This window comes from Talpa occidentalis, unplaced genomic scaffold (assembly GCF_014898055.3).
Source record: "Talpa occidentalis isolate TD23 unplaced genomic scaffold, MPIMG_talOcc4v2.1 talOcc4.2, whole genome shotgun sequence".
Taxonomy (NCBI): domain Eukaryota; kingdom Metazoa; phylum Chordata; class Mammalia; order Eulipotyphla; family Talpidae; genus Talpa; species Talpa occidentalis.
Window position 1 is genome coordinate 28,903,621 of NW_023602073.1, and position 27,855 is coordinate 28,931,475.

The following is a 27,855-nucleotide window of genomic DNA, read 5'->3' on the forward strand; positions in this document are numbered from 1 at the left end:
ATTTCATATTGAGGGTAGCTTATATATTTTACAAGGTTCAATTTTCAGCAATTGAAACTTGTATATTCAAGTGACAGTCTGCCAAGCTTCTATGTCCTTTCAGTTAATTTTCTGACATTTTCCAAATGCATGGTCAAAGGTACATTGTAGGGTTTAGTCATCAACACTCTCTTCCTCATGAAATATGATGAGTGAAAACATTTTTATCCATGTTTTAGGACATTTTTTGGTTCTTTAAGGAGTACACTTCTTGAAAATTGGTAGTTTTTTTGGAGGGGTGAGTTTATCAGGGAAAGGTAATTTTTTCTTTGTTAACTGCTTTTTCTTTTTTGTATTTTGTTAGTAAGTCATTTGAGAAGAAATTTGAAGGTTGCTAGTTTCTCAAGGTTGCTAGGTTTCATTACTACTTAATCTCTTTTTGGTCAAATTTTAAAGTATGAAATCACATGTTATCTGATTTAAAGGACTCACAAACTTAAAAAATATTTACTAAGACTAAATAGGTCTTGCCCTACCTTTATATTTTAATTTGTCCTTTTTTCCTGAAGAATATTTTAGGAAGGTAAAAGTTTGTAGATTTTAATTCTGAGCATTATATACCCACTAAATATTATTTCAATGCAAAAACAAATGAACAAATATATATATTTTTCAAACAAGGGACTTTATTCACTGTGAAGATTACAAATGATAGCACTGCTTTATCTTTGATTAGTTCATGCATTTATCTTTATTGCTGTGATCTTTGCTTTCTGTTTTCATTTGTACAGTTTGAAGTTGACATCAACCTCTTTATTAAATTTTAAACTACACAAGAAGATAGGACTGTGGCTTTTTTTTTTTTTTTTTTTTTAAGATTTATTTATTTATTTATTTATACGAGCACTGGGTACAGTCAGAAGCCTGGGAGGGTGAGAGAATTCACCAGAGCAGGAGCAGGGAACAGAATAGGCAGATGGACAAAATACACTGCTGAGGGGAGCAGCAGGCAACAGGAGAGGTCTGTCCGCCATGGGGGACCCTCGTCCGGCTGGGGATCGAACTGGCGCTGCCGGGGATCGAACTGGCGCTGCCGGGGATCGAACTGGCGCTGCCGGGGATCGAACTGGCGCTGCCGGGGATCGAACTGGCACTGCCGGGGATCGAACTGGCGCTGCAGAGGCTGCCGCGGCAGCTTCACAACCCAGCACTCAACCGCTGCGCCACTGGGGAGGCCCAGACTGTGGCTTTTTGAACTGGATCTTAAGAACACCTGATTTTGACAGGCTGAAATCTACATCACTGCTAGCAGAGGGAAGCACAAAAGAAGGCATGAGCAGAGTGGTGCCATGGGTGTGGTCAGGAAATGGCAGTTCTGTCTGCCTGGCACACAGAGCATGGGGGTGCAGAGAGGGGACAGGCAGCACTGGAGAGGGAAACTGGGTGGGGTCAGGTGAAGGGAGCTTTGGATGTTGGGTTAGGGAGTTTGGGTTTATCTTTTGTCATGGAAGCCACTTTGAAGAGAAGAGTAACACAGACATCTCTGAAAGAGGAAACCCGAGATTTTGAGTTGGCTGGCAGCAGAATGGTGTGTCCAATGGCAGAAACATGGGATCAAGAGTAATGTGTTGCAGAAGAGGGTGAGGAGGGGGTGATAAGTTTGTTTTCTCCAGGCTGATTCTGGTTTGGGAATTATGACAAGATGAAACCGTAAGGATGGAAATGAAAGACATCATTTTTTTGTTTTTGTTTTAATATTTATTTATGTATATATATATTTTACATTATTCGTTTTGTTCAGTGTTTGATTTCTCCTCTCAGGTGTAGTCCCCATAAAATTCCCACCATCAATTCACCCATGAACCATCACCATAGACCCTTGTGCTCTTCCTTCACTGTTTTGCTCCCTCCTCTCCTTGCCCCTCTCCTGCAGAAAGACTCTGATTTATAGTTGCCTGTTAGTTTGTTTTATTTTTTTTTTCTGATCCTTTTTTATTTGGTTCCTCTGTATTCCCTCTACAAGTGAAATCATCCAATATTTTTCTTTTTCCTTCTGACTTATTTCACTGAGCATAATCCCTTCCAGCTGCATCCATGCTGCTGCAAATGGCATGAGTTTATCCTTTTTGATTGCTGAATAGTATTCCATTGTGTATACATAACACATCTTCTTGATCCAGTCATCTGTTTTTGGGCATTTAGATTGTTTTCATATCTTACCTATTGTAAATAGTGCTGCAATAAAATAGTTGTGCAGGCATCCTGAAAGACATAGTTTAGAAATAGAAAAAGAAAACACGTCTGGAAGGTCAGGAGAGAGGTGAGGTGGGGGCAGGGAGCATGGGGTGGGAGTGGAAAGTAGATGTGCCTCAGAGAGATGGAGACCTGAGAAGAAAACACTTCTGATTTTATTCTGGAGATCACTGGTGACCTGGGCTGAGAAGTTTCAAGAGTAATGAGAAATGAAGCAGGTGGCTGAGGAGTCAGGGGGACCGTGCGGGAACTGAAGACAGCAGGAATTAACTATTCACAGGAGAAATTCAGTTGTGCGGATGGAGAAAAAGAGTAGGTTGATGAGACAGCAAAATAAAGGTGTTTTGTTTGCATGTGTGAGTTTGTGAGACCTGAACTTTCGTGCTCACACAAACAATTAATTCCCTAGACCAACCCAACCTTCCTTTTTCCCATCAAGACCATGAGTAGAAACTGTGCCATTTACTGCCGCCCACTCCTCCTCTGGGTGTCTCCCTCCTTCTCTGCTGGGAAATGCCTGCAGGTAACACCCAGTGACTGACAAAGTCTTAATGACTCCCTAGTGACATAACTGTCTCCTCTGCTCACTGAGGTTTTTGTTTGCCTGATGTCTTCACTCCTCTATCGCCCACCGTCCTTTGACCTTGAGTTCATCCACAGAAACTAGGGACTTTCAAAGTCTCTCCTCCAACCCCCCTCTTCCTGTTTGTCTCTGGAGATGTGGGACCCTTCTTTTTTCAAAGTGTTGTATTTTAAGAGCTTATGAGAGGAAATGAGGTTTAAAAAATAATAAAATAAATATTCCTCATAAATAGCCAAAAATACAAAATCTCTTTATACTTTTTGATCTGAGGCAGCAAGGATTTAGTGAATATTCACATCCTTAGCTGTAGTCTACAAATTCGCTTTTGTGTTTTACTAGTTTGCTTCATTTAATCGCTATTCCTTCCCTTCAGGAGCAACCATTTAAAGTCTGTGCTGTCCATTTATTTGTAGACTGTTTGGAAAAACACAGATTGATGTATTCTGTGCTTGTATATGGAGTTAACAAAATTATATGATAGGCCTCATTCTATTCTATTTCCCACTTGTCCTCTCTGCCATTTTTTAAACATCTTTGTTTATTTTTTATAAAAGAGGGTTTCTGCCCTCAGATGAGTCTACCGTGCTTTTAAGATCAGTCCATGTGCAAGTCTCATGGCCCCTTGTTTCTGACAGCTGCATAGTATCCCATGGTGGGATCTGCCTACCCTTCAGATTCCTCTGGCACCTAAATGAGGTTCTCTCTAGGGTAATTAGTAGGAAGCAGGGCCCCTGAGTCACAGAGGAGAGTCCACTAGGTGGCTGGACTCCAGACTGTCACTGGCCTGCAGAGGAGACCTTATGTCTGCAAACACTCCCAGCCCCCAGGCGTGGCCAGTTGTCTAATTCTTATTCATGTGATGGGTGTGAAATACTATTTCATTTATTGTTTGTTACTTTATATTTCTCTAATCACAGGTAAGTTTGGGCATTGACTCACAGTCTCTTTAGGTGTTCATTCTCCCTCTTACGCGAATTAAAGGCATTCCACACAGACTTCACACCACTTCACTGACATTGAATTTTTTTAAAAAGATTTATTTTTATTGGGACCTCCCAATAAAATATTTCTGTGGGGTTAAAGACACTGTGCTATCAAGCTACCGCCAGCCACCGAAGCACGAGTTAGATCCCAGTTGGCCAGGGAGTTAACCCCCATATGCATACAAGAACTGGGGTGTAAGCCTGAGATGCAGGGGGGCAAGAGGATTCACCAGAGACAGAGTGAGGAGACGAACAGGTGGATCTACTGATTCACTGCTGAGGGGAGCAGCAGGCGAGGCAAGAGGGGTCTGCTGTACCATATGCGGGTTAGCTCCCTGGCCGGTTGGGATCAAACTTGTGCTGCAGTGACTGGTGATAGCTTGATCGTGCTGGGTCACCAGGGAGGCCCCTCACATTGAATTTTATTTTAAATGAAAGTTTTGTGGCAACCCCTGTGGGGAAAGTCTATTGTTGCTCTTTTTTCCAACAACATGTGTTCACTTTATATCTCTGTGTCATACTTAGTGAAGGTTGTACGTTGTTTCTTTAGAAATTATGCTATTGCATACTTAATGAACTACAATATAGTATAAATATAACTTTTATATACACTGGGAAACCAAAAAATTTGTGTGGCTCACTTATTGCTATATTTGCTTTGAGGTTGTGGTCTAGAACCAAACCCATGATATCTCTGAAATATGCCTGTAACTGTTCATACTCTGCAGATTTTTCTCTTGGGTTCCTTTCTTCTTGTTTATTTGAAGGTTTCAATTATTATAGGTGTCTACCTTTAAGCCTCTGGTTTTAGACATCGAAGACATCACCTAGTCTGTCATTACTCTGTTAATTTTGCCCATGGTGGTGTCATTTAACAGAAATATTTCACTTAAATGTAACCAAATAAAGTAATTTCCTGATGGTTTGTGCTTTTGGAGTTTTGTGTGAAGAAATCTTTCCCTACCCACAAGCCACAGCTTTATTTTTCCTTATTATAATAAGCCAATTTTCTCAACACCATCTTCTCCAGGTTCTACTCCTACTCTCACTGATGCAATACTGCTTTTGACTTTTTAATATCCTTTGTAAACATGGGTCCGTCCCCATGTGCTTTCTCCTGCCTTTTCTGTTTTGTTTTGTGCCGGTACCACACTGTTTTAGTACTGTGCATTCTATGCCTCTTTATTTGGTTAAGATCAAATACATTTTGTAAGTAATTAACAAAAATAGACAAAAATGTTTCCAGAGTCATTTGTTGACACTGCCCTCCACCCCACCCCTTTCTTCCACTTTGATTAAAGGTCTGTTTTCATATCAATAACAGTGTGGGGTTTTTTTTGGTTCCCTATTTGAAAGCCAAATCTTTAGAAGTTGAGATTATCCATGATATCCTTAGCTTCAGAGGCACCTTGACCGATGCAGACACTGATCTACGTTTAGAGAGCTCACCTGCCTACGTGAGCTGTGGCTCTTCTTCCGATGTATGGGGGCCCTTGTCCATCCCAGCCAGGATGGGGGGTGCCCAGAGGTTTTGCATCTTCACTATAAGTCACTCTTTCCAGACTGGCTTCACCTGTTGATGTGAAATAGTAAGAACTGCTAGAGACCAGCACACAATTACAGGTGTAGAAGGGGGACCATCCAAAAATGAAGTGAAAAGTTTTTTTGTGTGTGTGTGTGTAAAACTAATAATACCCACTGCTTTTCCTACATTGTTAACCATTAAGCATCTCTCATGTTCCTGGAAGCATGACAGTTCAAGGGCTGCCGACTGTAGGCAGACTGACCCTAGCTTCACCTGGGACCAGGGCCCCCACCACGCTGTGGAGAGGGGCTTCAGTGAGTGCTGCCCTCACCCCCAATCTGACAAACATGTTTCTCTTTCTCTAGGAAAGACTCTCCCGCAAGATCAGGAAGGTCAAAAAGGCCTTGGGGGATCTAACTAGAAAACATCCACAGTCCAGCGCTCAGGAGGAGGAGAAACAGCAGGCTGTGCAGGTGGGATTTGTGGGGTTCTGGAAAGGACCACCTCTGGGGGTCTCAGGGCTCTTGTGCCAAATTCTGACAATCCATCTCTCTGGGGAATGTTGAAGGGGGGATGTGGGAGGTCCTGGAAGCTGGAAACCTGGGTGCTGGGCTTAGCTTTGGGGGTTGCTGGCTGAGTGACCTGGGGCATGTCAAGCCTGGTCTTCCTGTGCTTCACATGTTCAGTGAAAGCCAGTCCTGCTCCCCCTGGCTCCTGGGAGGATCAAAGATCAACAGCACATCAATTTAAAATTACTACTTAGTCTGCACATCTCTACCTCTGTGTTTAACGGTCTGGCTTTCTGTGTCTCTTGCTCAGCTACATCTGGGGTCTCTCCTCACCCTAAGACCTGAAGGGATAGTGAGAGAATAGAGCTGAGTGGGTGTGGGAGGTTGTGCCCACCACGTGTGGCATGGCTTTTGTGAATATTCACAAGAAAGTGAAGCAGGGAGGGGAGGTGTCTCTGTGACCTGTGGTGGCAGAAGCAACACCACGAGGGAAGAGACTGAGAAGGCCATATTCTCAATCATAATATTCAGAGACTGAAGGGCCAGAGGGAGCAATCTGACATTGAATCTTAGGGCATCCTTTTGTTGTAGTTTCAGGTAGACTGTGGCACCCACAGGCTGGAGGCTGAGCTAGACAACCAACACCAAGCCAGGAGACGGCCAGATGCCTTCTCTCAGCAGTGGCCAGACCAGCCAGAGGACATACCAACAGAGGCATCCAGCTCCCTGAAAGCACATCTGTGCAGTCTGCTCACTGATCTGGAGTGGATGGTCAAGAATCTGGATGCCAGCAAGCTGAAGGTACATGCCCTGAGGTACCTTCCAAAGACTGGGATCCTCCAACACAGTAGGCAGCCACCTGTGGTATCTTTCTGGGAGGTGGAAGAAGAGGCTTCTCTGTGAAGTGTGGTGGTGGCTTGTCCAAGGCTGTACAATGCAGCTGTTGCAGAGTGGCGTGCAAGGAGGGGTGCTGTCCCTTCCAGTTCTGATACAACACCCCAGTGGCATCCAATAGCGGGTATACCAGGGAGGGAATATGCAGGTGGCAGGAACCTGAGAACTGATTGTGATTCCCACACTTCTCTCTCTTCTAGGATGCCAGTGATTTGCTGGACAGGTATGATCCAGCTCATTTTCCTTGCCACATGTGCTTACACTACACTATACACACACACACACACACACACACACACACACACTGAGGTGTCTGTATCAGGGTCATGGAGGGCCACTGCTCCATTAACCTGTGTCTGCTGCTACATGGCCAGTGGGAGATTCAACAACGTACACTAAGGATTTCTTTGTTTCTAGGAGTGCTTCACTATTAAAAGACAATTTGTCCCAAGTTAGAGAAAGGACTCAGTGGATCACTTCCTCAGCCATCCTCAGCAGCTCTGACCAGTGCGCCTTGGGCCACCTCATCTCAGACTCACCTCAGCCTTCTCAGTCTCCTTCCTCCAACCTGTGCAGCCCCACCAGCGCCGCAGCCTGGCCCCCTCTTCTTGACTGGGAAGTCGTGATTTGGTTCCTGACATTAATTGTTTTTTACATCATTGTTCATTTTTAAACAATATTTGCTCCCCCCACCTCCTCAGGTGTAGTCCCCATAGAATTTCCCTCCCCAATGCACCTGTGCACCATCACCTCAGTGCCCTGTACCCCTCCCTTCCTCCCTCTGATCCCTCTCCCTCCTCCTCCCCTGCAGGATGTCTCTCATTTATAATTGTCCATTTTTGCTTTGTTGTGTTTTGTACGATTATTATTTTTTTAACCTGATGCCTTATTTGGTTCCCCTATATTCCTGCTATAAGTGAAACCATCCGATATTTTTCTTTTTCCTTCTGGCTTATTTCACTGAGCATAATTCCTTCTAGTTCCATCCACGTTGCTGTGAATGGCATGAGTTTATCTTTTCTGATTGCTGAATAATATTGCATTGTGTATATATGCCACATATTCTTGATCCAGTTATCTATTTTGGGGCATTTGTGTTGTTTCCAGGTTTTACCTATTGTCCATCTTACACCAGTGAGAATGGCACATATCAACAAAACTAGCAACAACAAATGTTGGTGAGGGTGTCGTGAAAAAGGAACTCTCCTACATTGCTGGTGGGAGTGCAAACTGGTCCAACTACTATGGAAAACTGTCTGAAGGTTCCTCAGTTGACTGAAAATGTAGCTGCCATACGACCCAGCAATTCCACTCCTAGATATCCAACCAAAGGGCACAAAAACATTGATTCAAAAAAACACCTGTTCCCCTATGTTTGTTACAACCTCCTTTTGAACCAGGCTGGTGTTTGTGGCTTGCACAGCAGAGATCGGGATCCAATACCTCCATATTGTCTGGGAACTGATGGTAACTCCCATCTCTCCCAGTCTCATATTAAAACAGGAGCGCTCAGGGTGGCATCACCTCACCAGCGGCGAGGCCACTGTGCCCATGGAGCCAGACGACGGGAAGAACATTCCTCCAAATTCCTGCTACGAGTGAGACCATCCAGTATTTTTCTTTTTCTTTCTGGCTAAATAAGGGACCAGGAAAAAGATTAATTATAATAAAGTAAAAATCAAAATCAACAAGCAACTATAAACCGGAGACACACTGGGGGTGGGAAGGGGAGGGAGGAAAGAAGGGAGTAGGATCAAAACAAGGGTGGTGGGAATTGTTTGGGGCCTATAACCAAGATGAAAATGCATATATTGTGCAAAAATGAAAAATGATGTAAAAAATATATATAAAAATTTAAAAAGTATTTTCCCTTTGCCATTGCTTTATTAAAAGCAAAACAACAACAACAAAAAAAAAACAATAAAAAACAACAAAAAAAGAACATTCCTCCAAGCCCTGCAGCACCTGTTGTCTGTACCACCCACCTGGCACACAATTCATTGCTTTTGTGGTAGAGAGACTCTAGGACAGCTTCTCCATAATCCTCCCCTCTCGTATGCTTGTCTGTGTGATCCTCTTGAGTGTGAGCAGGGCTCACACAAATCAAAAACTGTGATACTTTTCTAATTAATGGAATATGGCAAAGGGGATGAGATGTCACTTCCATAACTGGGTAGTGATATATGGCAAAAGGGGGGAACTCACTTCCATAATTGGGTTATATTCTATGCATAGGGAATGGAATAGCACTTCTGTGACTGGATTATGTTATATGATAAAGCAGATGGGTTGTCACTTCAGTGACCTGTTACACTGTATAGGGCTCCCCTTGTGAGCAAACTCACTCTGAGACTCTCCAGAGGGCGTCAATGAAGTGGCCCCATGGCAAAGACCAGCAGGCAGCCTCTAAAAGTTAAGAGCAGCCTCTGGCCTTCAGCCAATAAGAAGCAGAACCCAATCCTCCCTGGTGGCTCAAGGGGTTACGTCACAGCACTATGAAGCTATGGGCAGCCACTGCACATGAATTCGATCCCCAGCCAGGGAGCTACCCATGTGGTGCAGCAGACCTCTCCTGTCTCACCCGCTGCTCCCCTCAGCAGTGTATTTCAGTCAGTCTGCCTGTTCTGCTCCCCACTCTGTCTCTGGTGAATCCTCTCACCCCCCACAACTCTGGCCTGTACCCAGTTCTTGTATGTATAAATAAATAAGCCTTTAAAAAAAATAAATGTGTATTAAAATACTAAGTTTTTGGTCAATTTTACAGAACTATGGATCACTAACACATTTGTGTATCAATTATTTGCACACATCTCACTTCTTTGGGTGAGTAAAGATAGTGCTTTGTGTCTTCAGTGTCTAAGACAGTGTCTGGCTCATAGCTGGTGTCCAGTGAAATTATTAAGTGCACGCATGAATGAATGAATACAAAGTACAGGGACTCCACTTGATACTCCAAATTTAATGTATTTATTGAGTCCTTGCTGAAATAGGAGGCACTGAGGAATATAACAAACACATAAAAGTATCACAATGAAGATCTGCCTTGTGACAAATCTGATAAATCAATTTGAGTTCAGGGCCAGTCCCAAAACCTACCACCTCTGTCACCCTGAGCTAGTTACTTAATCTCCCTGAACCTCAAAACTACACCTCTAAAATAAAATCAAGATAATGGACCTGTGGCCTGGGGCTGTTATAAGATTGTATATGCTAAGCACTACTTCAGTGCCTAACATGCTGTAAATATTCAAACGAGTTAATTCCATCCTTTTCTACTTCTCCATCCAGAAACTGATAATCTAGCTGTGGAACCAGGACAAACATATATGGAGTAACAAGAAAGTGTGTGATGGGTTAAACTGTCACAGTTGCTAAGTGCTGTGGAGATCAGAGCAGAGATGAGAGTGAAGATGGGTCAGGCAGGGTCATCTTTGAGGCAGAGGTGAGACTGGACAGCAGAAGAGAAAGGTGAGCACGTCCAGGCTGGGACAGCTCCACAAATGGAGGCTTGGGGGTGGGAAGAGCCATGGAACATTTGTAGAAAACAAGGAGACTGACCCTGTTAGTCTGAAATATTTGGGAAGGGGGTAGACCAGAAAGCAAGCAGAGAGACACCAAGGCTTAAGCAGCTACCAAAGGTTTTTGAGTCAGGAGTGAAGGGAGTAAGTAGTATTTAAGGAAAAAACACTCTGGATTCAGTGGCAGGTAGATTGAGGATTGAGTGGGGGCTGGGGGAGAGGAAGGAGACAGAGCCTAGCGCACGTTCAGAAAGACAAAGGCAGCAAGCTATAGGTTTCAGAGAAACATGAGACCCCAAATCTAAGAACAAGACATTAGCCAAGGAAATCACACCCCTAGAGGTGACAGCTAACAATTCCCGTGTCCTAGTTGGGGTTAATGTCACGCATAGAATTTGAAGTATACGCATAGATACGCATAGAAGTATCCTGCCAGGAGTGGAAGGAGACAGGAGTTCCAAGTTCTCTTTGCATTGGAGAGGCGGGAAGCCTTCAGGGGCTGCCAGGTCCACTGTCCTCTCAACGTGACTACAGATGATTGGGCCAAGTGGGCATCTGACTGACAGACCCTTGACCAGTCGAGTCTGTGATGTGGCCTCCAAAAGTGATCTTTTCAAAGAGGGACAAGGACAATTAGCTGAGCATCAGGTTCTCTTGGAAATTAAAAATACATCTATAGCAAGCTCATATCATGAACCAGTGGGAAGAGCACAGCAGAGCAAATCAGAGCCACTCAGTGGCCATATCCTGAGCAAGTGCCCTTGACCTGTGCTCCTGGGGGGACACAGGATAACACAGTCACCTCAAGTTGCCTTCTTCCCAGTTCCTGGAAGGACAACATACAGAAGTGTGTTACATAATGGGACTTGGGGGTCAAAGCATCCGCACCCACATGTCACTATTGTCTAGTGTCTGGTATGTGCTATTGCTGCGCCCCCACCTCCATATACCTCAGTTCTCTCATGTAAAAATGGGGATTTCAATAACAGAACCTACCTCCTAAGATTGTTGTAAGGATTGAACGAATTAATACATAAAAAGATTTGCTACTGTGACTGACCACCGTAAGCTCCATGTTATTATTAGCATGTCATTATTATTAGCATTTTTTTGAGTCTCCAGTTCCTCCTATGGGCACCTCCACACCACTCCTGCCACCCTAGCCATAGCTTCTTAGCTAATGGTGGAAAAAATCCCATTTTCCTTATTTGCAAGTGTGTTGTTAAATAAACTTTCCTTCATTTGAAGTAACTTTAATGAGTCTCTGTCTTGGGCCTCCCCGCTGGCACAGGGGTTGAGCACTGGGCTGCGAAGCTGCCCGCAGCCTCTACAGCACCAGTTTGATCCCCGGCCACCGACCGGCAAGGGTCCCACATGGCGTACAGACCTCTCCTTCCTCCTGTTGCTCCCCTCAGCAGTGTGTTTCATCAGTCTGCCTGTTCTGCTCCCTGCTCTGGCTCTGGTGAATTCTCTCACTCTCCTGCGCTTCTGACTGTACCCAGTGCTTGTATAAATAAATAAATAAATCTTAAAAAAAAAAGTCTCTGTCTTTGCAGTAGAAAGAGCTGCTACAGTGTAAGCTGTGAAAGCACCGAGTGTAAACTTACGGATGTCACAAGTGTGCACTACTCCTTTGGAGACTTGGCGAGGAAGACTGGGAATGGGGGAACCCAGAATTTAGAGGGGACCACATGTCCATACCCCGTGACAGGCAGAGCATGAAGTCTCACCAAGCTACCATATCTTGAAGTCCTCGTGTTTTAGGATCTATCCACACTCGAAAACAGGCAAAATCCCTCAAGGAGCAAGTACTGATCAGACAATAGGAGTATTTTTACTGACTATTGTTTTACTGACTAAAACTGACTAACAGTTTTACTTCTCAATGTAAGAAATGTAAGCTGTCTTTCTGAAGCCAAGCCTTCAGGGAGAGTGTGGTCACCAGAACCCACTAGAGCCCCTATTTCTTTATTTTTAATTATTGAGGTAGCATTGGTTTACAATACTGCATATCACCTGGGGGAGTAGATTCACCCATCCTTAGATGTGCATCACCCTCCTATACCCACCACCGAAGCACCCATATTCCCTTACTCTAAGCCACTGAACCCCACCTCCCATTTTTTTAAAGATTTATTTATTTATGAACTGGGGTATAGGCCAGAGTTGTGGGGGGTGAGAGGATTTAAGAACTGGGGTATAGGCCAGAGTTGTGGGGGGGTGAGAGGATTCACCAGACAGAGTTGGGAACAGAACAGGAGGATTGAGTGAAATACACTGCTGAGGGGAGCAACAGGCAAGACAGGAGAGGTCTGCTGCACCATGTGGGCTGCTCCCTGCCCGGCAGGGGATCCAACTCCTGCCACAGTGGCCTCGGACAGCTTCATAGGTAGCGTCATAACCCCTTGTGCCACCAGGGAAGCCCTTTAGTGTTTTCCATTATTTGGATAAATACCCAGGAGTGGAATTACTGGGTCATATGGTAGATCTATTTTTAATATTTTGAGGAACCGCCATGTTGTTTTCTATAGGGGCTGGACCAATGTACATTCCCAGCAGCAATGTAAGAGGGTTCTTTTTCTCCACACCATCACCAGCATTTGTTTCTGGGTTTTTTTGTTGTTGTTATTATTGTTTTTGGTATGGGCCATTCTCACTGGTGTGAGGTGGTATCTCATTGTGGTTTTGATTTGCATTTCCCTGATGATAAGTTAGAATGAATTTTTTTCATGTGCCCATTGGCTGCCTACAGTTCTTCATTGGAGAAATGTCTATTTAGTTCTTCCCATTTTTTGACTGGATTCTTTGCTTTCTTTTAATTGAGTTGCATGAGTTCTCTGTAGATCTTGAGTATTTTTTAAGATTTAATTTTTTATGCATACAAGAACAGGGGTACAGGCCAAAGGTGTGGGGGTGAGAGGATTCACCAGAGACAGAGTGGGGAGCAGAACAGACAGGCTGAAATACACTGCTGAGGGGAGCAGCGGGTGAGCCAGGAGAGGTCTGCTGCACCACCTGTGTATCTCCCTGGCCAGGTATCGAACCAGTGCTGCAGTGGCTGCAGACTGCCTTATAGGCTGCGTCTTAACTCCTTGCACCACCAGGGAGGTCCTAGATCTTGAGTATTAATCCCTTGTTAGATGTAAGATGTGCAAATATTTTTTTCCCACATAGTAGGATGTTTTTTCATTACAATGATAGTTTCTTTCACTGTGCAGAAATTTTTACTTTGATATGATCTCATTTATTTTTGCTTTTATTTTCCTTGTCATTGGAGTCAAGTCCCCAGAGACATCACAGAAGTCAGTATCGAAGTGTTTTGCTAATGTTTTCTCGTATGAATTTGATGGGTTCAGGTCTTACATCTAAGTCTGTAATCCTTCTTGAGTTGATCTTTGTGCGTGATGTTAGAGAGTTGTCTAATTCCATTAGTCTGCATGTGACTGTCCTGTTTTTCTAGCACCATATGTTGAAGAGACTTTCTTTTCTCCACTGTATACACTTAGCTTCCTTGTTGTTGATTGACTGTTCATACAGATTTGTTCATATAGGGTTTATTTCTGGACTCTCAGTCTTGGCCCATTGATCTGTGTGTCTATTTTCATTCCAATACCATACTGGGAGTATGATACTTCCATTCCTTTTCTTTTTTGTCAAGATTGCTTTGGCTATTTGGGGTCTTTGTGGTTCCATATTAGTTTCAGTAATGTCTGCTTTGTTGATTTGAAAAAGTCTACTGAAATTTTAATAAGGTTGCATGGGGGCCTCCCTGGTGGCACAGGGTTTAAAGACACACCGCTATCAAGCTATTGACAGACACTGCAGAACAAGTTCCCTTAGCCTGCCAGGGAGCTAACCCACATGGTGCAGCAGACCTTTCCTGTCTCGCCTGCTGCTCCCCTCAACAGTGTGTTTCAGTAGATCTGCCTGTTCTGCTCCCCACTCTCTCTGGTGAATTCTCTAACCCCCACATCTCTGACCTACACCCTAGTTTTTGTATGCATAAATAAATAAATCTTTAAAATATAAGGTTGCATTGATTCTGTATATTACTTTGTGTGAAAAGACCTTTTAATAATGTTAATTATTCCAATCCATGAGTAGGAAACACTGTCCATTTCCTTGTTGCAACAGGAATTTTGTTGCCGATTTGCGGCGAGAACTCGATGAGGGACACAACAGTCGTGGAGCAGTTTTGCAAGGCAAACCTGCTTCTTGAGCAGAAGTTCTTGTGCCATTTATTTAAAGCACACAGGCTAGTAAAAGCTGATCATGCGACATGGTATGAGGAATAAGGTCCAGAGAGTGGGATAAGAATGGGGGACAAAGTTTTACAAGGGACAGGGAAGGGGAAATTGTGGCCATATGTCAAAAGACACTTGCGCCAGCAAAGTATGATGTTATCAAAGGCAGAGGTATCCCGAGACCGCCATAGAGATAGCCATGTAATCAGGTCAACAGTGGCCTAGGCATCCCCTGGCCTGCCTCCTGATACGGGCTATGCTCCATAGGTAGTTAAGGAATGCTCTGCTGTGATTTGCAGATAGCAAATAGGTCACAGTTGCCCATGAGTGGTCAACTCATAAAAATCCACATATCCCCCATTTGTATTACATAGTCTGGTATCCCGCTCTTGGCAGCTACATGACTGGATGTAGACACAGCACCAATGGTCCTGTGTCACGCTGGAGGAGAGATGGAGTCCATAGAACTTGTTGAGTCCAGAGTCTAGAGGGCTTATTGATGTTCACCAAGATAGGCCTTGTATCTTCTATTTCTCTTTGCAATGTCTTATAAGTTTTATTGACTAGATCTTCTACCTTCTTTGTTAGGTTTATTCCTACTTGATACATTTTGATGGTACTTTAAATGGGACTGTTTTCTTGATTTCTTTCTCTTTCAGTTCATTATTTGCATGTAGGAATAAAACAGACTTTTGTATATTGATGTGTGGCCTGTGGAGCACCTATTTCTAAACAAGGCAGTGACTGAGTCTTAAGTCAGACATAGATTAAAATCCTGGCTACATGATCTTCGCTCAACAACTAAACAAAATTCACTTGATTGCATCTTTCTTCATTTCAAAATCAGGTCAATAATAGAAATTATCAGCCTCCCTGGTGGCACAGGGGGTTGAGTGCAGCTCTGTGAAGCAATCCACAGCCTCTGCAGCGCAGGTTCAATCCCAGCCAGCCAGGGATCTGCCCACACGGTGCGGCAGACCTCTCCTATTTCACCCGCTGCTCCCCTCAGCAGTATTTTCAGTCAGTCTGCCTGTTCTGCTCCCCACTCTGTCTCTGGTGAATCCTATCACCCCCCCCACACCTCTGGCCTATACCCCAGTTCTTGTATGCATAAATAAATAAATCTTTAAAAAAAATAGGAATTATCTTGTAAAGTTACCAAGATTAAGTGCCCTAATAAATGCAAAGCCCTCTAGCTGGGCAGAAGCTTCATACACTTTTATCCTAGAGGCTAACAACCATTTTTATTTTAAATGAATTCTTTATTTATTTGCTTATTTTTTTAATTTATTTGTTTTATTTATTTAGTTATTTATTTCAGTAGAAGAACGAGGGTATAGGCCAGAGGGGCAGCGGGGTTGGTGAGAGGATTCACCAGAGACAGAGTGGGGAGCAGAATAGGCGGATCTACCGAAATACACTGCTGAGGGGAGCAGCGGGCAAGACAGGAGAGGTCTGCTGTGCCATGTGGGTCAGCTCCCTGGCTGGGGATGGAATTCAGGCTGTAGGGGTGACAGCGCTGAGACTTAATCCCTAGGCCACCAGGGAGGCCCATAAGAACCATTTTTAAAGACCAAGATATAACCAATAAAAACAAATAGAAAAAAAATGCACTTTTTGGTGGACTCTCAGGTTTGGGGTCTCTGGATATGTTTTATCATTAATAGGAACATGTGTGTGTCTATCTTAATATACAAAATTACATATGAAATACTAAGCACTCCCAGGGAAAAAAATTCACCTCCTCTACAATCCCTGTCTCCTGATCTTCATAACTTTTCCACCTGCTGAACTCAAGATAAAGAGTAGAACTCTGGTGACTTCTAAGCTTAGACCTCAATAGCCTGAGCCCTCTCCCTTTGAGGTTGCACCCTGCATGGTTCAATCTTTCCAGGTGCCCCCATAGGAAGATGATAGGACTTTTTAATTTATATCTGAGCAGGATAAGCAGAGATAATATTAAAGAGAATGCCAGTAAGAGATATGTTTAGACATTAAAAAAAAAAAGACATAACAACAAGAACTAGAAAATAGAATGTGTTGATAATCTATGGATTTAAGCATCATGGATGGAAAATATATACTACTTTGTTTGGCCTGTGGTTATTGCATCTGCACTGAGCATGTGCAGACTTTTTTTCCTTGTCCTTATTCCCTAAACAATATATGGTATAACAACTATTTTCAGAGTATTTACATTGTATTAGTTATTATAAGTATTCTACAGCTGACTTAAAGTATAGGGAAAATATGCATAGCTTATATGCATATACTATGCCCTCTTATGTAAGGGGCTGAGCATCCTTGGATTTGTGAGCCTGTCGTGGGTTGTGAAACCAGTCCCCTCTTGGATACTGAGCGACGTCTATACATTTATTGTGCTTAATATTTAATAGTCTCTTGGCCTCCCTGGTGGTTAAGACACAACACTATGAAGCTATCTGCAGCCACTGCAGCATGAGTTCGATCCCTGGCCAGGATGCTGATCCACATGGCGTGACAGACCTCTCCTGTCTTGCCCGCTGCTCCCCTCAGCAGTGTATTTCAGTAGATCCGCCTGTTCTGCTCCCTGCTCTGTCTCCGGTGAATCCTCACACCCACAGCATTTCTGACCTGCACCCCAGCTCTTGTATGCATAAATAAATAAATCTTTAAAAAAAAAAGATTTAAGGGCCTCCCCGGTGGCCCAGCGGTTGAGCGCTGGGCTGCGAAGTTGCCTGCAGCCTATGCAGCTCCGGTTAGATCCCCGGCTGCTCCCCAGCCACCGGAGGAGGGTCCCGCATGGCGCGCAGACCTCTCCTGCCGCCTGCGGCTCCCCTCAGCAGTGTACTTTGGTCCTCCTGCCTGCTCTGCTCCCTGCTCTGGCTCTGGTGAATTCTCTCACCCTCCCACGCTTCTGACTACCCAGTGCTTGTATGTATAAACAAACAAACAAACAAACAAACAAATAAATAAATCTTAAAAAAAAAGATTTAATAGTCCAACTTCAGATGACTGAAATAATTCTCTAAATTCTAGGCAACCATGTTTATTGTTCATCTCTACCCTAGAATCAGCACCAGGGTAGGGGATTTCTTGTCACCAATACTCAGCTTCTCCATCACACACACAGCCACACCTCCCACCTGGCTTCCTGTCTCTCCCAGAGCTCTTCACCCCAGAGCCACACATCTTCAAATCCCTAATCCTCTCCCTTCTTCCACCTATCCTTCATATCGACTTCTGACAGCCTTTTGGGTCAAAGGTCACAGGTCATCCATTCATCCCCTTCCTCCACCCGGGATTCTTCTACCCAGCTCAAGGGTGCCAATGGTGCTGTCACTGCCCCCACAGTTGAGCTATTTGAGACTCATTCCTTTCACCATCTCATTCCTCCACCTCAGCTGGTGATTAGCAGATCAGGAAGATCTTCCTGAGGGGTTGAGTGTGGCCCTTGTGTTGTGGTTTATGCTCAAGTCTCCCTGTCCTCTCTCCCACGAAGACTCCAAATCTTCATTTCAGTTAGGTGTGACACTCCCAGGAGGCAGGAGGCACTGAGAGGGGTCAGGCTTGGGGGGCACCCATCAGGGGCAATGGACATGACCTGGTGGCCCATGGGTCACAGACCAGCCACCAGTTCTCTGCTGCTCCTTCTTCCTAAGATGCTCCTTCCCTCTTTCCCTCAAACACTAGACTCATCTTTAAGACTTCAGAAATCCATCCCAACCCACTTCCCTTCCACACCCGCAGGCTGGGTCATACCCCCAGGCTGGGTCACACCCCCACACTGACACCAGGTCAGACCCTTATCGCAGCACCACCAGGCTGTGGTGTAATTTCTTCTCCATGTCTCGTCCCATTGGCTCTTTTATATACAGGACACATTTTTTCTTTTCATTTCATAACACCAGTAGCTACCATACTGATTGGTTTATAGTTAACACACAGTGTTTCCTGAGGATATGAGTAAAATGAAGCCCCCCCCTTTTTTTTTTGAGAAACAGCAACAAGATGAAGAGGCGGGGGGTGCTTTGTTTAAGATCATACAGTTGGTTGGTTACAAGGCTCAGTCTAGAATTGGGTCTTCTGGCTCCAAATCGGGTGTTCCTTCCTCTCACGGTTGATTCAGTGCCTGGAGGGGCTGCTGGTGAGGGGTGGGGTTGTCAGCACCTTCCCCAGACATCCTGCCATCCATTGGGCACTGAGGGAAGGGCTGGACCAGCAGCCCACCATGCCTTCTTGCCGAAGTCCTGACTCCACCACATCATCTAAAGCAGTACTTTCTGTTCCAAATAGTCCAGGTGATCCAGCCATGGTCAAGTCCATATGGCCCTCTCTTACACCACTAGAATTATACCCTCTCAGGAGGTCAGGGAGAAACTGGACCCTCGGCCCCAGAGTCCAAAGAAGGGAAAGACCTTCTGGGTGAAGGAGGCAGTGAAGGTGTAGATGGGCTCCTGGGTGAGAGCGTTGACAAAGGTCACCCAGCCCACCTCATAGTCCAGCGACACCCGCACCTGCCGGGGCTGCTCCTCGAGGGCCAGCCGCGTGGGGAAGGAGCCCAGGGCCGACACAAAGCCCCAAGCCAGCCTCACGGCCCACACCCCCTCCTCGGGCCGCATGCGCAGCTCCCCCTTCCGCCGCGCGTCCTCGCTCACGATGCCCAAGGTGCAGCTGCCCCCGTGGGCCAGGTCTACGCTCACCACCCACGTGTGTCTCCCCCCCGTGAAGCCACCGTGGGTGAGGACACAGGTGGCCCGGTCAAAACGCTGAGGGTTGTCTGGTGAGTTCTGCCATTTATAGGAGAACCGAGCCCTCTGGAGGTCCTCGGACAAGAGGAGCTTGGGGTGGGAAGTCTGGGGGTCTAGAGAGAGCTGAGCTGTGGGGAAAAACCAAAAGGGACACATCAGCAGACACGTTATCACCCCCAGGAAAGGCCTAGAACTCCCCATGACGCCACATGTTGGTGTTATCACCAACAACGTCAGAGGCCATGGGATAGGCAGCGCAGGTATCACCTGGGAACTTGCCAGAAATAGACTCCAGACTTCACCCTCACCACCTGCGACAGAACCCGCATCTGACTAAGATGGCAGGTGATTTGAGCACGTGTTAATGCCCGCCTCCGAGCCCCGGTAGCCCGGATTGCGCTGCCCTCCCCCGTCTGTTCTGTGCAGGTCTCTGGGAAGCCGCCTGTCCCTGCAGACCCGTCGGCTGCCAGTGTGGCTTCCACTAGGGGCGCCTCCTGCCGCTGTATCTCTTATCTCCCAGGGCAGGCAGGCAGGCGAGAGTTCTCCCTCTTGGTCCAAACTTCACGATTCCTCCCCAGGCACTTAATGACTCATTAATAGTCTTTGCCCAGGGCAGGCTCCTGGCTCTCCCGAGGTTATTCATTCTGCCTTGGTAATTCTAAATAGTCTGTTTTTTTTAACATCAAAAACTTCTGTAGACCTTGCATAGTGTTATTTTTACTATCCACAAGCTAAGAAACAATCATAAACTCAGTGCCCTAATGACAGAGCTCCTTCCTACAGAGCTCGGACCTCCCTAGGAGACCGGGCACCACCCCCACCATGGGGCCCATTCTGCCAGCCCTTCCCCACCCACAGGCTGGCCCTCTTAAGTCTCACCTAGGATGGCCCTAATAATGGATTCTAAGCCCTGATGAGAGTTCCCCACATCCAGGAAGCCTTTTCTGATAGGCCTTGTCCTGCTTGTCCTCTCATCATGCAAGATCAGAATGGGAGCTACCTGCCAGCTGTGTGGTATGTGTGTACCTGCTCTTCATGGCTCTCTCTAGGTCTTCCAGTGGCACAAGTAAGTGTGTGTGTGCGTGTGTGCACATGCATGTGTTTGTGCATGCCCACCTTGTCTTCTTCCATTTTAGATTGCTCACTCCCTCCCATCTGACACAGGCTGCTACGTACCTGGCTCATAGTCCAACTCAAAGCTAAGTTTTTCTGTAAAGAGGAAATAAAACAGGATGAGATTTAATTAATTTCACAAAATCATAGAACATTTAGTAATGAGAAAACTAAGACCCAGAGAAGGGAAGAATGAAGAGAAGAATGGACGCTGGGACCCCCTAGACCTATGATTTAGCATTTGCTACAACTCACATATCTGGGGGCCTCCCTGGTGGTGCAAGGGGTTAAGACACAACCTACGAAGCTGTTTGCAACCACTGCAGTGAGAGTTCAAGCCCTGGCCAGGGAGCTACCCTCATGGTGTAGCAGACCTCTCCTATCTTGCCCGTTGCTCCCCTCAGCAGTGTATTTCGTCATTCTGCCTGTTCTGTTCCCCACTCTGGCTCTGGTGAATCCTCTCACCCCACACACTGCTGGCCTGTACTCCAGTTCTTGTATACATAAATAAATAAATCTTTAAAAAAAAAAAAACCCTCACATTTCTGATTCAGATGGGATGGGGCAGGGAATCTGCTTTTCTAACAAGTTTCCAGCGGTGTTAATACTGCTGGTTGGTTGTGAGTGCCACTCTGGGGCCCCTAACTCTGTGTTGGTGGGACCATGTCTGCCTGCTCACCTTCGTATCCTCAGTGTCTCCTATAGAGCCCAGAGTTCCCCACATCGAGGAAGCCTTTTCTAATAGGCCTTGTCCTGCTCTGTCCTCTCATAACGTAGATCAGAATGGTAGCTTCCTGCCAGCTGTGTGGTATGTGTGTACCTTCTCTTCATGGCTCTCTCAAAGGCCTTCCACAGGCACAAGTGAGTGTGTGTGTGTGTGCACGCACATGTGTTTGTGCATGCTCACCTTGTCTTAGCATAGTAAATGCTCAAGAAACACCTGCTGACTGAATGGTAAGTGGGTTAATATATTTCTCATTCTGCTTGGACATAATTTTAGTGATAGTCAAAGGTCAGTCTCTGATAAGCAGAAGTCCTTCACTGCCAGGGAGTACTTGCAGGAAGTGGACCTGTGGGAGAAGCTCGTGCAGGGTGATATTTTTGTGGGTGAACCATTTAGAAATAGGTGGCATCATTCATGATGTCATGTGAGGGATGGGGAGGTGCTGTCAGAGAGTCACATTCCTGGTCTCATTTCAAACCCACCACACCCTTTCTTACACAACTTCCTGTTCAACAAACGGGAGCACAGCCCCCAAAGGAGCAGTCCAACTCAGACCCAGATTGACAGGAAGTGAGAGAAGGAGGAGGGAGAGAAGCCAGTTACCATAGGGCACAGGAAATGCTGCTTGTTCTTAGTTAAGAATGTTCACTATGAAAAAATTATCTTATGCTACAAATGCCCCTGTGGATTTTTTAAGTTCTTGAGAATGACAGATCCTCTTAGTCATTATTTCTTATATTGCTTAATGCCAATTGATCAGATTTGTTGTATGATTTTCAATTTTTTTTTTTTGCTTAAGTATTTTTCAAATCAGCTAAATTTTCCCCAGAAATCTTCACCTTTATTGTCTCTCCTCACTGTTACATTATCCTGATAAGGAGATCTTAGAAAGATTCGCAAAGAAGGAAACCAGGGCACAGAAAGTGTACAAGCCCTGCCATAAGTCACACAGCACTGGGCAGTGGAGCACCAAGAGGGAGGACATTCACGGAGCCTGTGCTCTGAGGAGGCCTGGGGTGTTCTTACCCAGAAACATCTTCATCTCCCTCTGCAGTGGGAGGGCCTGTTGGGGGAAGTCCCGAATCCTTTGGCCCAGCTCACGTGACACAGCCTCTGGTTTCCGGCACTTTCTGGTTTCACATCTGGAGGCAGAGAAATGGCAGGGCCTGGGAATTATCCTCCTGAGCAATGCCTTCAGACTCAGCCAGCTGTCTTCTTCTAGGTGGGCATGAAGGACCCCAGGTGGACATCCTTCCATTAGAGTGGACCCCATTATCTACTCTTGGGCAATGCTATGCAGGGGTGTATATCTACAGCTGAATGTGGGGAGTGCAGTTGAGTAGATGAAACTTTACCTGTGGCTTTTATCCTAAATATGAGAATGTTGTACATTTGTATAGCAGTAATTAGGATGTTGTGCATGTAGGTGCATGTAGGTGGGAAAAGAGAACAATTACATCGCTTACCGTATTAGAGTACTTCTGATATCCTAGGAGAAAGAGAGAGGGCAGGGATTCAGTTTCCAACCTCCCCTGTCCACTTTTCTTATAACTAAAAAAAAAAAAGACAAAATACCATATTCCTAGCTCTGGATAGAAAAAGGACACCAGATTTGTATGTGAAATATAGAGAAACCAAACAAAGGATCAGACAAAAAACAAACTGTAAAACCAGCCCTTGAAAACCAACCATAAATCTGTGACATCCAGAGGAGAAGGGGGAGGAGGAGGGGTGAGAAGAGAGTTGGGGGAGCACAATGGACTATGGTGGAGGACTATGGTGGGAGCACTTTGGTGGGAGCACTATGATGGGAGCACTATGATGGGAGCACTATGATGACTACACCTGAGGGGGAAATCTTATACCTCCAAAACACTTTTGACAATGATGTAAAGCAATGTTAAGTAGAGAGGGAGAAAACATCAGTGCCATAGAGTCACAGCATTTGGGGGTTCACAAAGCTTCAGGGCTCTTAAGCTCAACCCCTTTATTTTATAGACCCACATGGTGAAGTGACTGGCCCCTGCTAGTCAGAGGCAAAGGCAAGTCCCATCCCAAGATCTCAGATTCTCAGTTCCGAGTGTGTCTTGCCAAATCAGGCTGCCTTTCTGATGCCTTGTTGGGGCACCAATATCTCCCCTCCGGTGCAAGAAAGTGAAACAAACTAGGAGGAACTTCCTGGTTGGTGGAAGGAACAAGAGACAGTTTGTTTTGAATGGAGCACTTGACACTTGTTTGCACAATACGTGAAGCTTTTCAGAGTCATACTTTCACTTGCATTTTACTGTTGGGTCTTCACAAATCCTCTGGGAGTGAATTAGGAAAGAATCTTCCCTATTTAATGGATGGTGGGGTGGAGAGACTGAAACCGGGGAGTAAAGTGACCTGGGGAAGCAAGAACTAGCATCAGGACTTCTGATCCTGTGACACATTTTCCACTTGGGATGCAGAGACATATGCAGGAAGGAGTGCGGGCTCGGATAAGGCGAGGCTGCAGCAAATTACACGCAAACCCAGGTGGGCGGGACGGGGCCAGGTCTCACCGTCAGCAGCTCCCTTGCTGGCTTCTCGTTCTTCTCTTCCAGTTCTGCAATTAGAGCACTAAACCGACAGATCTCCCCAGTGACCAGCATGTCAAACTCATCCCGTTGCTTCAAGATGTCCCCATCCAGCTTCTCCAGTTGGGCTAAGAGGATGCTCTGCTGTTCCTCCAGGAACTGGCTCAGATGTGCAAACTCAGAAATCACTTTTTGTCGCTTGGTGGCCAACTGAGTCTGAGTGGGCAGGAGGAGTAGCCAGAAAGAAGTTATTCCCCTTCCTTCTTCACTTTCTTACCTCCTCCAATTTTTTTCCCCCTCTCTTTCCTTTTTTAATTAGTTTATATGACCCAGATGCACATCCTCTGAAGCTTGGTAGTAAAATCAGAACCCCCACCTTGCTGCCTGGGTCCCCAAACAGACTGGGAACCGTGGTTGGTTTCCTTTCCACCCCATGACATTTCTGGGAGCTAGACTACCCACACTGCAACTTCTAAAAGAGTGGGGTTCAGAAGAGGTGTAGGGGTGGTGGTAGTGATACCCTACCCTCCAAGTGGCACAAAACACACCCTCTGCATGGTACCAAGCTGCATTACAGGCACAGCCCCTTCAATCCTTACAGCAAGTCAGTGCAGTAGCCATGATTATTAATCTCCACTTTACAGATAAGTAAAGTGAGGACAGAGTGTTGCTTGAGGTCAGTGATCTAGTCTGAGTTAGTGCTGAGTCGGGACTCACATGCAGATGACTCAAGCCTGTGTTCCAGGGAGGCATCCGGCCCCGAGGAAGGGGTAGGCTTGGGGAAGGGATGATGACTTACCAGGAGGACTTGTATCCTTTGATTTTCTCTTGACTGGATTCCTTGAATCTCATCTCTCTCTTTTCTTAGACACTCAAGACACTTCTGAATTTGTTCCTGGAGAAAAAGAACATAACATACTTAAGATGGAAACAAAGATTAGCTACCTGGTGGCGCAAGTAGTTAAGCACAGTACTGTGAAGATATCCACAGCCTCTGCAGCACCATTTTGATCCCCAGCCGGCCAGGGAGCTAACCCACATGGCACAGTAGACCTCTCCTGTCTTACCCACTGCTCCCCTCAGCAGTGTATTTCAGTCTGCCTGTTCTGCTCCCCACTCTGTCTCTGGTGAATCCCTGGCCTGTACCCCAGTTCTTGTATGCATAATAAATAAATCTTTAAAAAAAAAAAACAGATTTGTTGAGAGGTGCCATGTCACCCAACTCTGCTTGGAGGGTGTGGGGGTGACCCAAGGGACAATGCCTGGGCCTGCACCGCCCTTGAGAGTTTACTCTCTTTGGGTTTTGTTCCTCTTGCTTTTGTCCTCCACCAATTTTGATCAGAACTCTCCCCCTCTATCCTGTGCCATCACAGGCTATGACTTGCTGTTTTTACCCAAGCCTTCCTTGTTCCTAGGTAAACACACTAATCTCTTTTGCCTTTGGCAAGTTATAACTAGGGTCTGTCCTGAGCTAGAAATAACCTCTGAAATTATTTCAACTTTCTCACATGTCCTAAAAAGAACATTCAAACAGGCCTTTTGGTGGATGGAATAATTTTCTGTATATGATTCTGGATGGGGAGAAGAAATTTGGATGCTAAAATAATCGATGAATTGTTTTAAAAATTGCATGCTGTAGAATAGCGTTAAGTCCGGTACACATGCATAAATGTCCTCAGAGGTACATTCAGAAATATATATAAAGTTATTACCATCAAAGATCAGTAACAGATTGACACAAACACACAGATACCCACTTGTTATAAAACATAATACATGAATTCATAATACATGAACAACAAAAACCCAGCACATACTCATTTAATGAGAAAATTACATCTCACATATATTACACAACGTGCATACGTAAATATTATTTTCCCACAATATGAGCATTCAGCTACACATTTACATACTCAGACAGTCAGACCTCCCATTAACACCCCACATGCAATAAACATGCAAGCATCAATACATATTCACACCATTTGTACAATCATTCCCTCGAATACAAACCCAGACGTCCTCACACAGACCTGATCAACCCATGACACAGACACACACACTCTTCAGTTGTTCATTCATCCAACAGGTGTTACTGAGCTCCTATTATGTGTTGGTCACAAAAAAACAAGATAAAACTCGCTAAAATACAAACACGTGATCTTCCAGGCCTGGGTCTGTTGCCTGCGTGATGATAGAAATAGGCAGATAGAGTTTGGCTTCAGAGGCCCAGATCACTCCCAGCTCCGCTCTGATTCTTAGCCCAGTCCAGCCCCAGCGCACGCAGAGGGCCAGCCCCGGTTCCTACCCTGTAGGGCCCGGCCGCGTCCTCCAGGAAGCGCACGGTGTGGGCCCGGTGCTCCCAGGCCTCGCGGCACACCACGCACAGCTGCGCCTCGTCGTCCTCGCAGAAGTAGTAGATCTTCTCCCCATGATCCCGGCACACGTCCTCCTCCTGGGCCCCTGGCGCGGCCACCAGGCGCAGGCGCTCGATGTTCTCCACGACGCTGGCCAGCTGCCAGTTGGGCCGGAAGCTGCCTGGGCGGAAAGGCTCTTTGCACAGCGGGCAGGTGGAGGGCTCCTCAGGGTCCGGGCCGGGGATCTCCAGGTAGCGGGTGAGGCAGCCCCGGCAGAAGTTGTGACCGCAGTCGATGGTGACCGGCTCCCGCAGGGTCCCTTGGCAGATGGGGCAGTTGACCTCATCTGCCAGGCTGGTCACAGAGGCGGCCGAGGCCATGGAGCCGCTGCACCTGCCGTCTCCTCAGGGTCACCCCCTCTGCTTGGAGGAGAAGGGGCTGGGATAACAGTGAGAAGACACACCGCATCACATAGCACACACATGCACTCACACACATCTTAAATACACACCGACAGCCTCATGGTCACACACGTAAACACTGTGTGCAAGGGCAAGACACACACTGGCTGCTCTGGCAGCCAAGGCTCTGATGTTCTCCTCCCAGAGGAACAGGCACAGCCTCCAACAGCGGAGATGAAGTAGCAGCGGAGGAGGAGGAAGGGCTCACGGTCTCCAAGATGACTCAGTTACTCCCTGTACTGGTGCCCAGGACCTGGGCTCACTGCTCCTTCCCGTCCATCTGAGCACACTCACAGGAGAAGGACAGTGGTGGTGTCTTTACTGTCCACAAGTTGAAAGAGATGGTTCTCTGGGGGCAGGAGAGAGTTGAGATAAGGAGGGTGATGCCACCCCAGTCTCCCTGCAGTATGACCAACTGTCTCCAGGGAGATTGGAGTTATCAACCAGTCCAGGAGTGTGTGGGGACCCAGATAAGTTCATGGTGCCCAAGGGGAACACTGCACTGTCAACCTCACCAGTGATGCACCAACCATCTGCCCTAGGGTTCCAAAGAGGTTGGAATGTACCCTTGTGGGGAGGAGAAAGAAAAATAGCAACCGCCAGTATTTATTTATTTATTTTTAAGATTCATTTATTTATGCATGCAAGAGCTGGGGTACAGGCCAGAGGTGTGGGGGGTAAGAGGATTCACCAGAGACAGAGTGGGAGACAAAATAGGCAGATTGACCAAAGTACACTGCTGAGGGGAGCAGTGGGCGAGTCAAGAGAGGTCTGCTGTGCCATGTGGGTTGCTCCCCAGCAGGGAACGAGCTTATGCTGCAGAGGTTGCATCTTAACCCCTTGCGCCACCAGGGAGGCCCGCCACCAGTATTTACTTGTGATGGATATATACCTCATTTGGGTGTAAGCAATTTGAATTATAATCTTATTGAGTCCTCCAGTCTTTTCTATAACATTGACCCTATTGGGATATTATCGGCTTCTGGCAGGTTATTTAGCTTGCACACGGCACACAAGAAGGAAGGTATACTACACTCAGCTCTGGGTGTTTCAGAGCTGTGCCATCCCAACAGAAATACAATACAGATCACATGTGAGATTTCAATTTTCCTTCTATATAGACACTTTTCTTTTACACATATACATATAAATTATTTTATTTTATATAATTCTTACATCATTTTTCATTTTCGCATAATGTTTGCATTTTCATTTTGGTTATATTCCCCATATAATTCCCACCCTCTTTTTCTGACCCTAATCCTTCTTCTTCTTCCCCCGACCCCTACTATAGTGTGTCTCTGGTCTATAGTTGCTTGTTGATTTTGATTTTTACTTTATTGCAATTAGTCTTTTTCCTGGTCCCTTATTTAGGTTTCCTAAATTCCTGCTATTAGTGAGATGATCCAGTACTTTTCTTT

At 45.8% G+C, this 27,855-nt stretch overlaps 2 protein-coding genes across 2 annotated transcripts in view; one reads left to right on the forward strand and one right to left on the reverse strand.

The window, feature by feature from the left end:
* The window catches only part of TRIM40 (tripartite motif containing 40), a 30,545-nt gene extending 6,014 nt beyond the window's left edge, over positions 1-24,531 (forward strand). The window contains exons 2-5 of the mRNA XM_054698458.1: positions 5,689-5,796; positions 6,424-6,633; positions 6,927-6,949; positions 24,482-24,531. Of these exons, the coding sequence (XP_054554433.1) occupies positions 5,689-5,796; positions 6,424-6,633; positions 6,927-6,949; positions 24,482-24,500 (360 nt within the window). The 3' untranslated portion in view covers positions 24,501-24,531. The remainder of the gene's footprint in view (positions 1-5,688; positions 5,797-6,423; positions 6,634-6,926; positions 6,950-24,481) is intronic.
* On the reverse strand, positions 18,478-26,395 carry TRIM10 (tripartite motif containing 10). The gene is made up of 7 exons (XM_037520796.2): positions 25,925-26,395; positions 24,413-24,508; positions 23,599-23,829; positions 22,522-22,544; positions 22,082-22,197; positions 20,395-20,427; positions 18,478-19,346 (listed from the first exon to the last, which is right to left on the reverse strand). Exons 1-7 carry the CDS (start codon positions 26,351-26,353, stop codon positions 18,829-18,831), a joined length of 1,446 nt encoding a protein of 481 aa, XP_037376693.1. The 5' UTR covers positions 26,354-26,395; the 3' UTR covers positions 18,478-18,828.
* Positions 26,396-27,855: the final 1,460 nt, after the last annotated feature.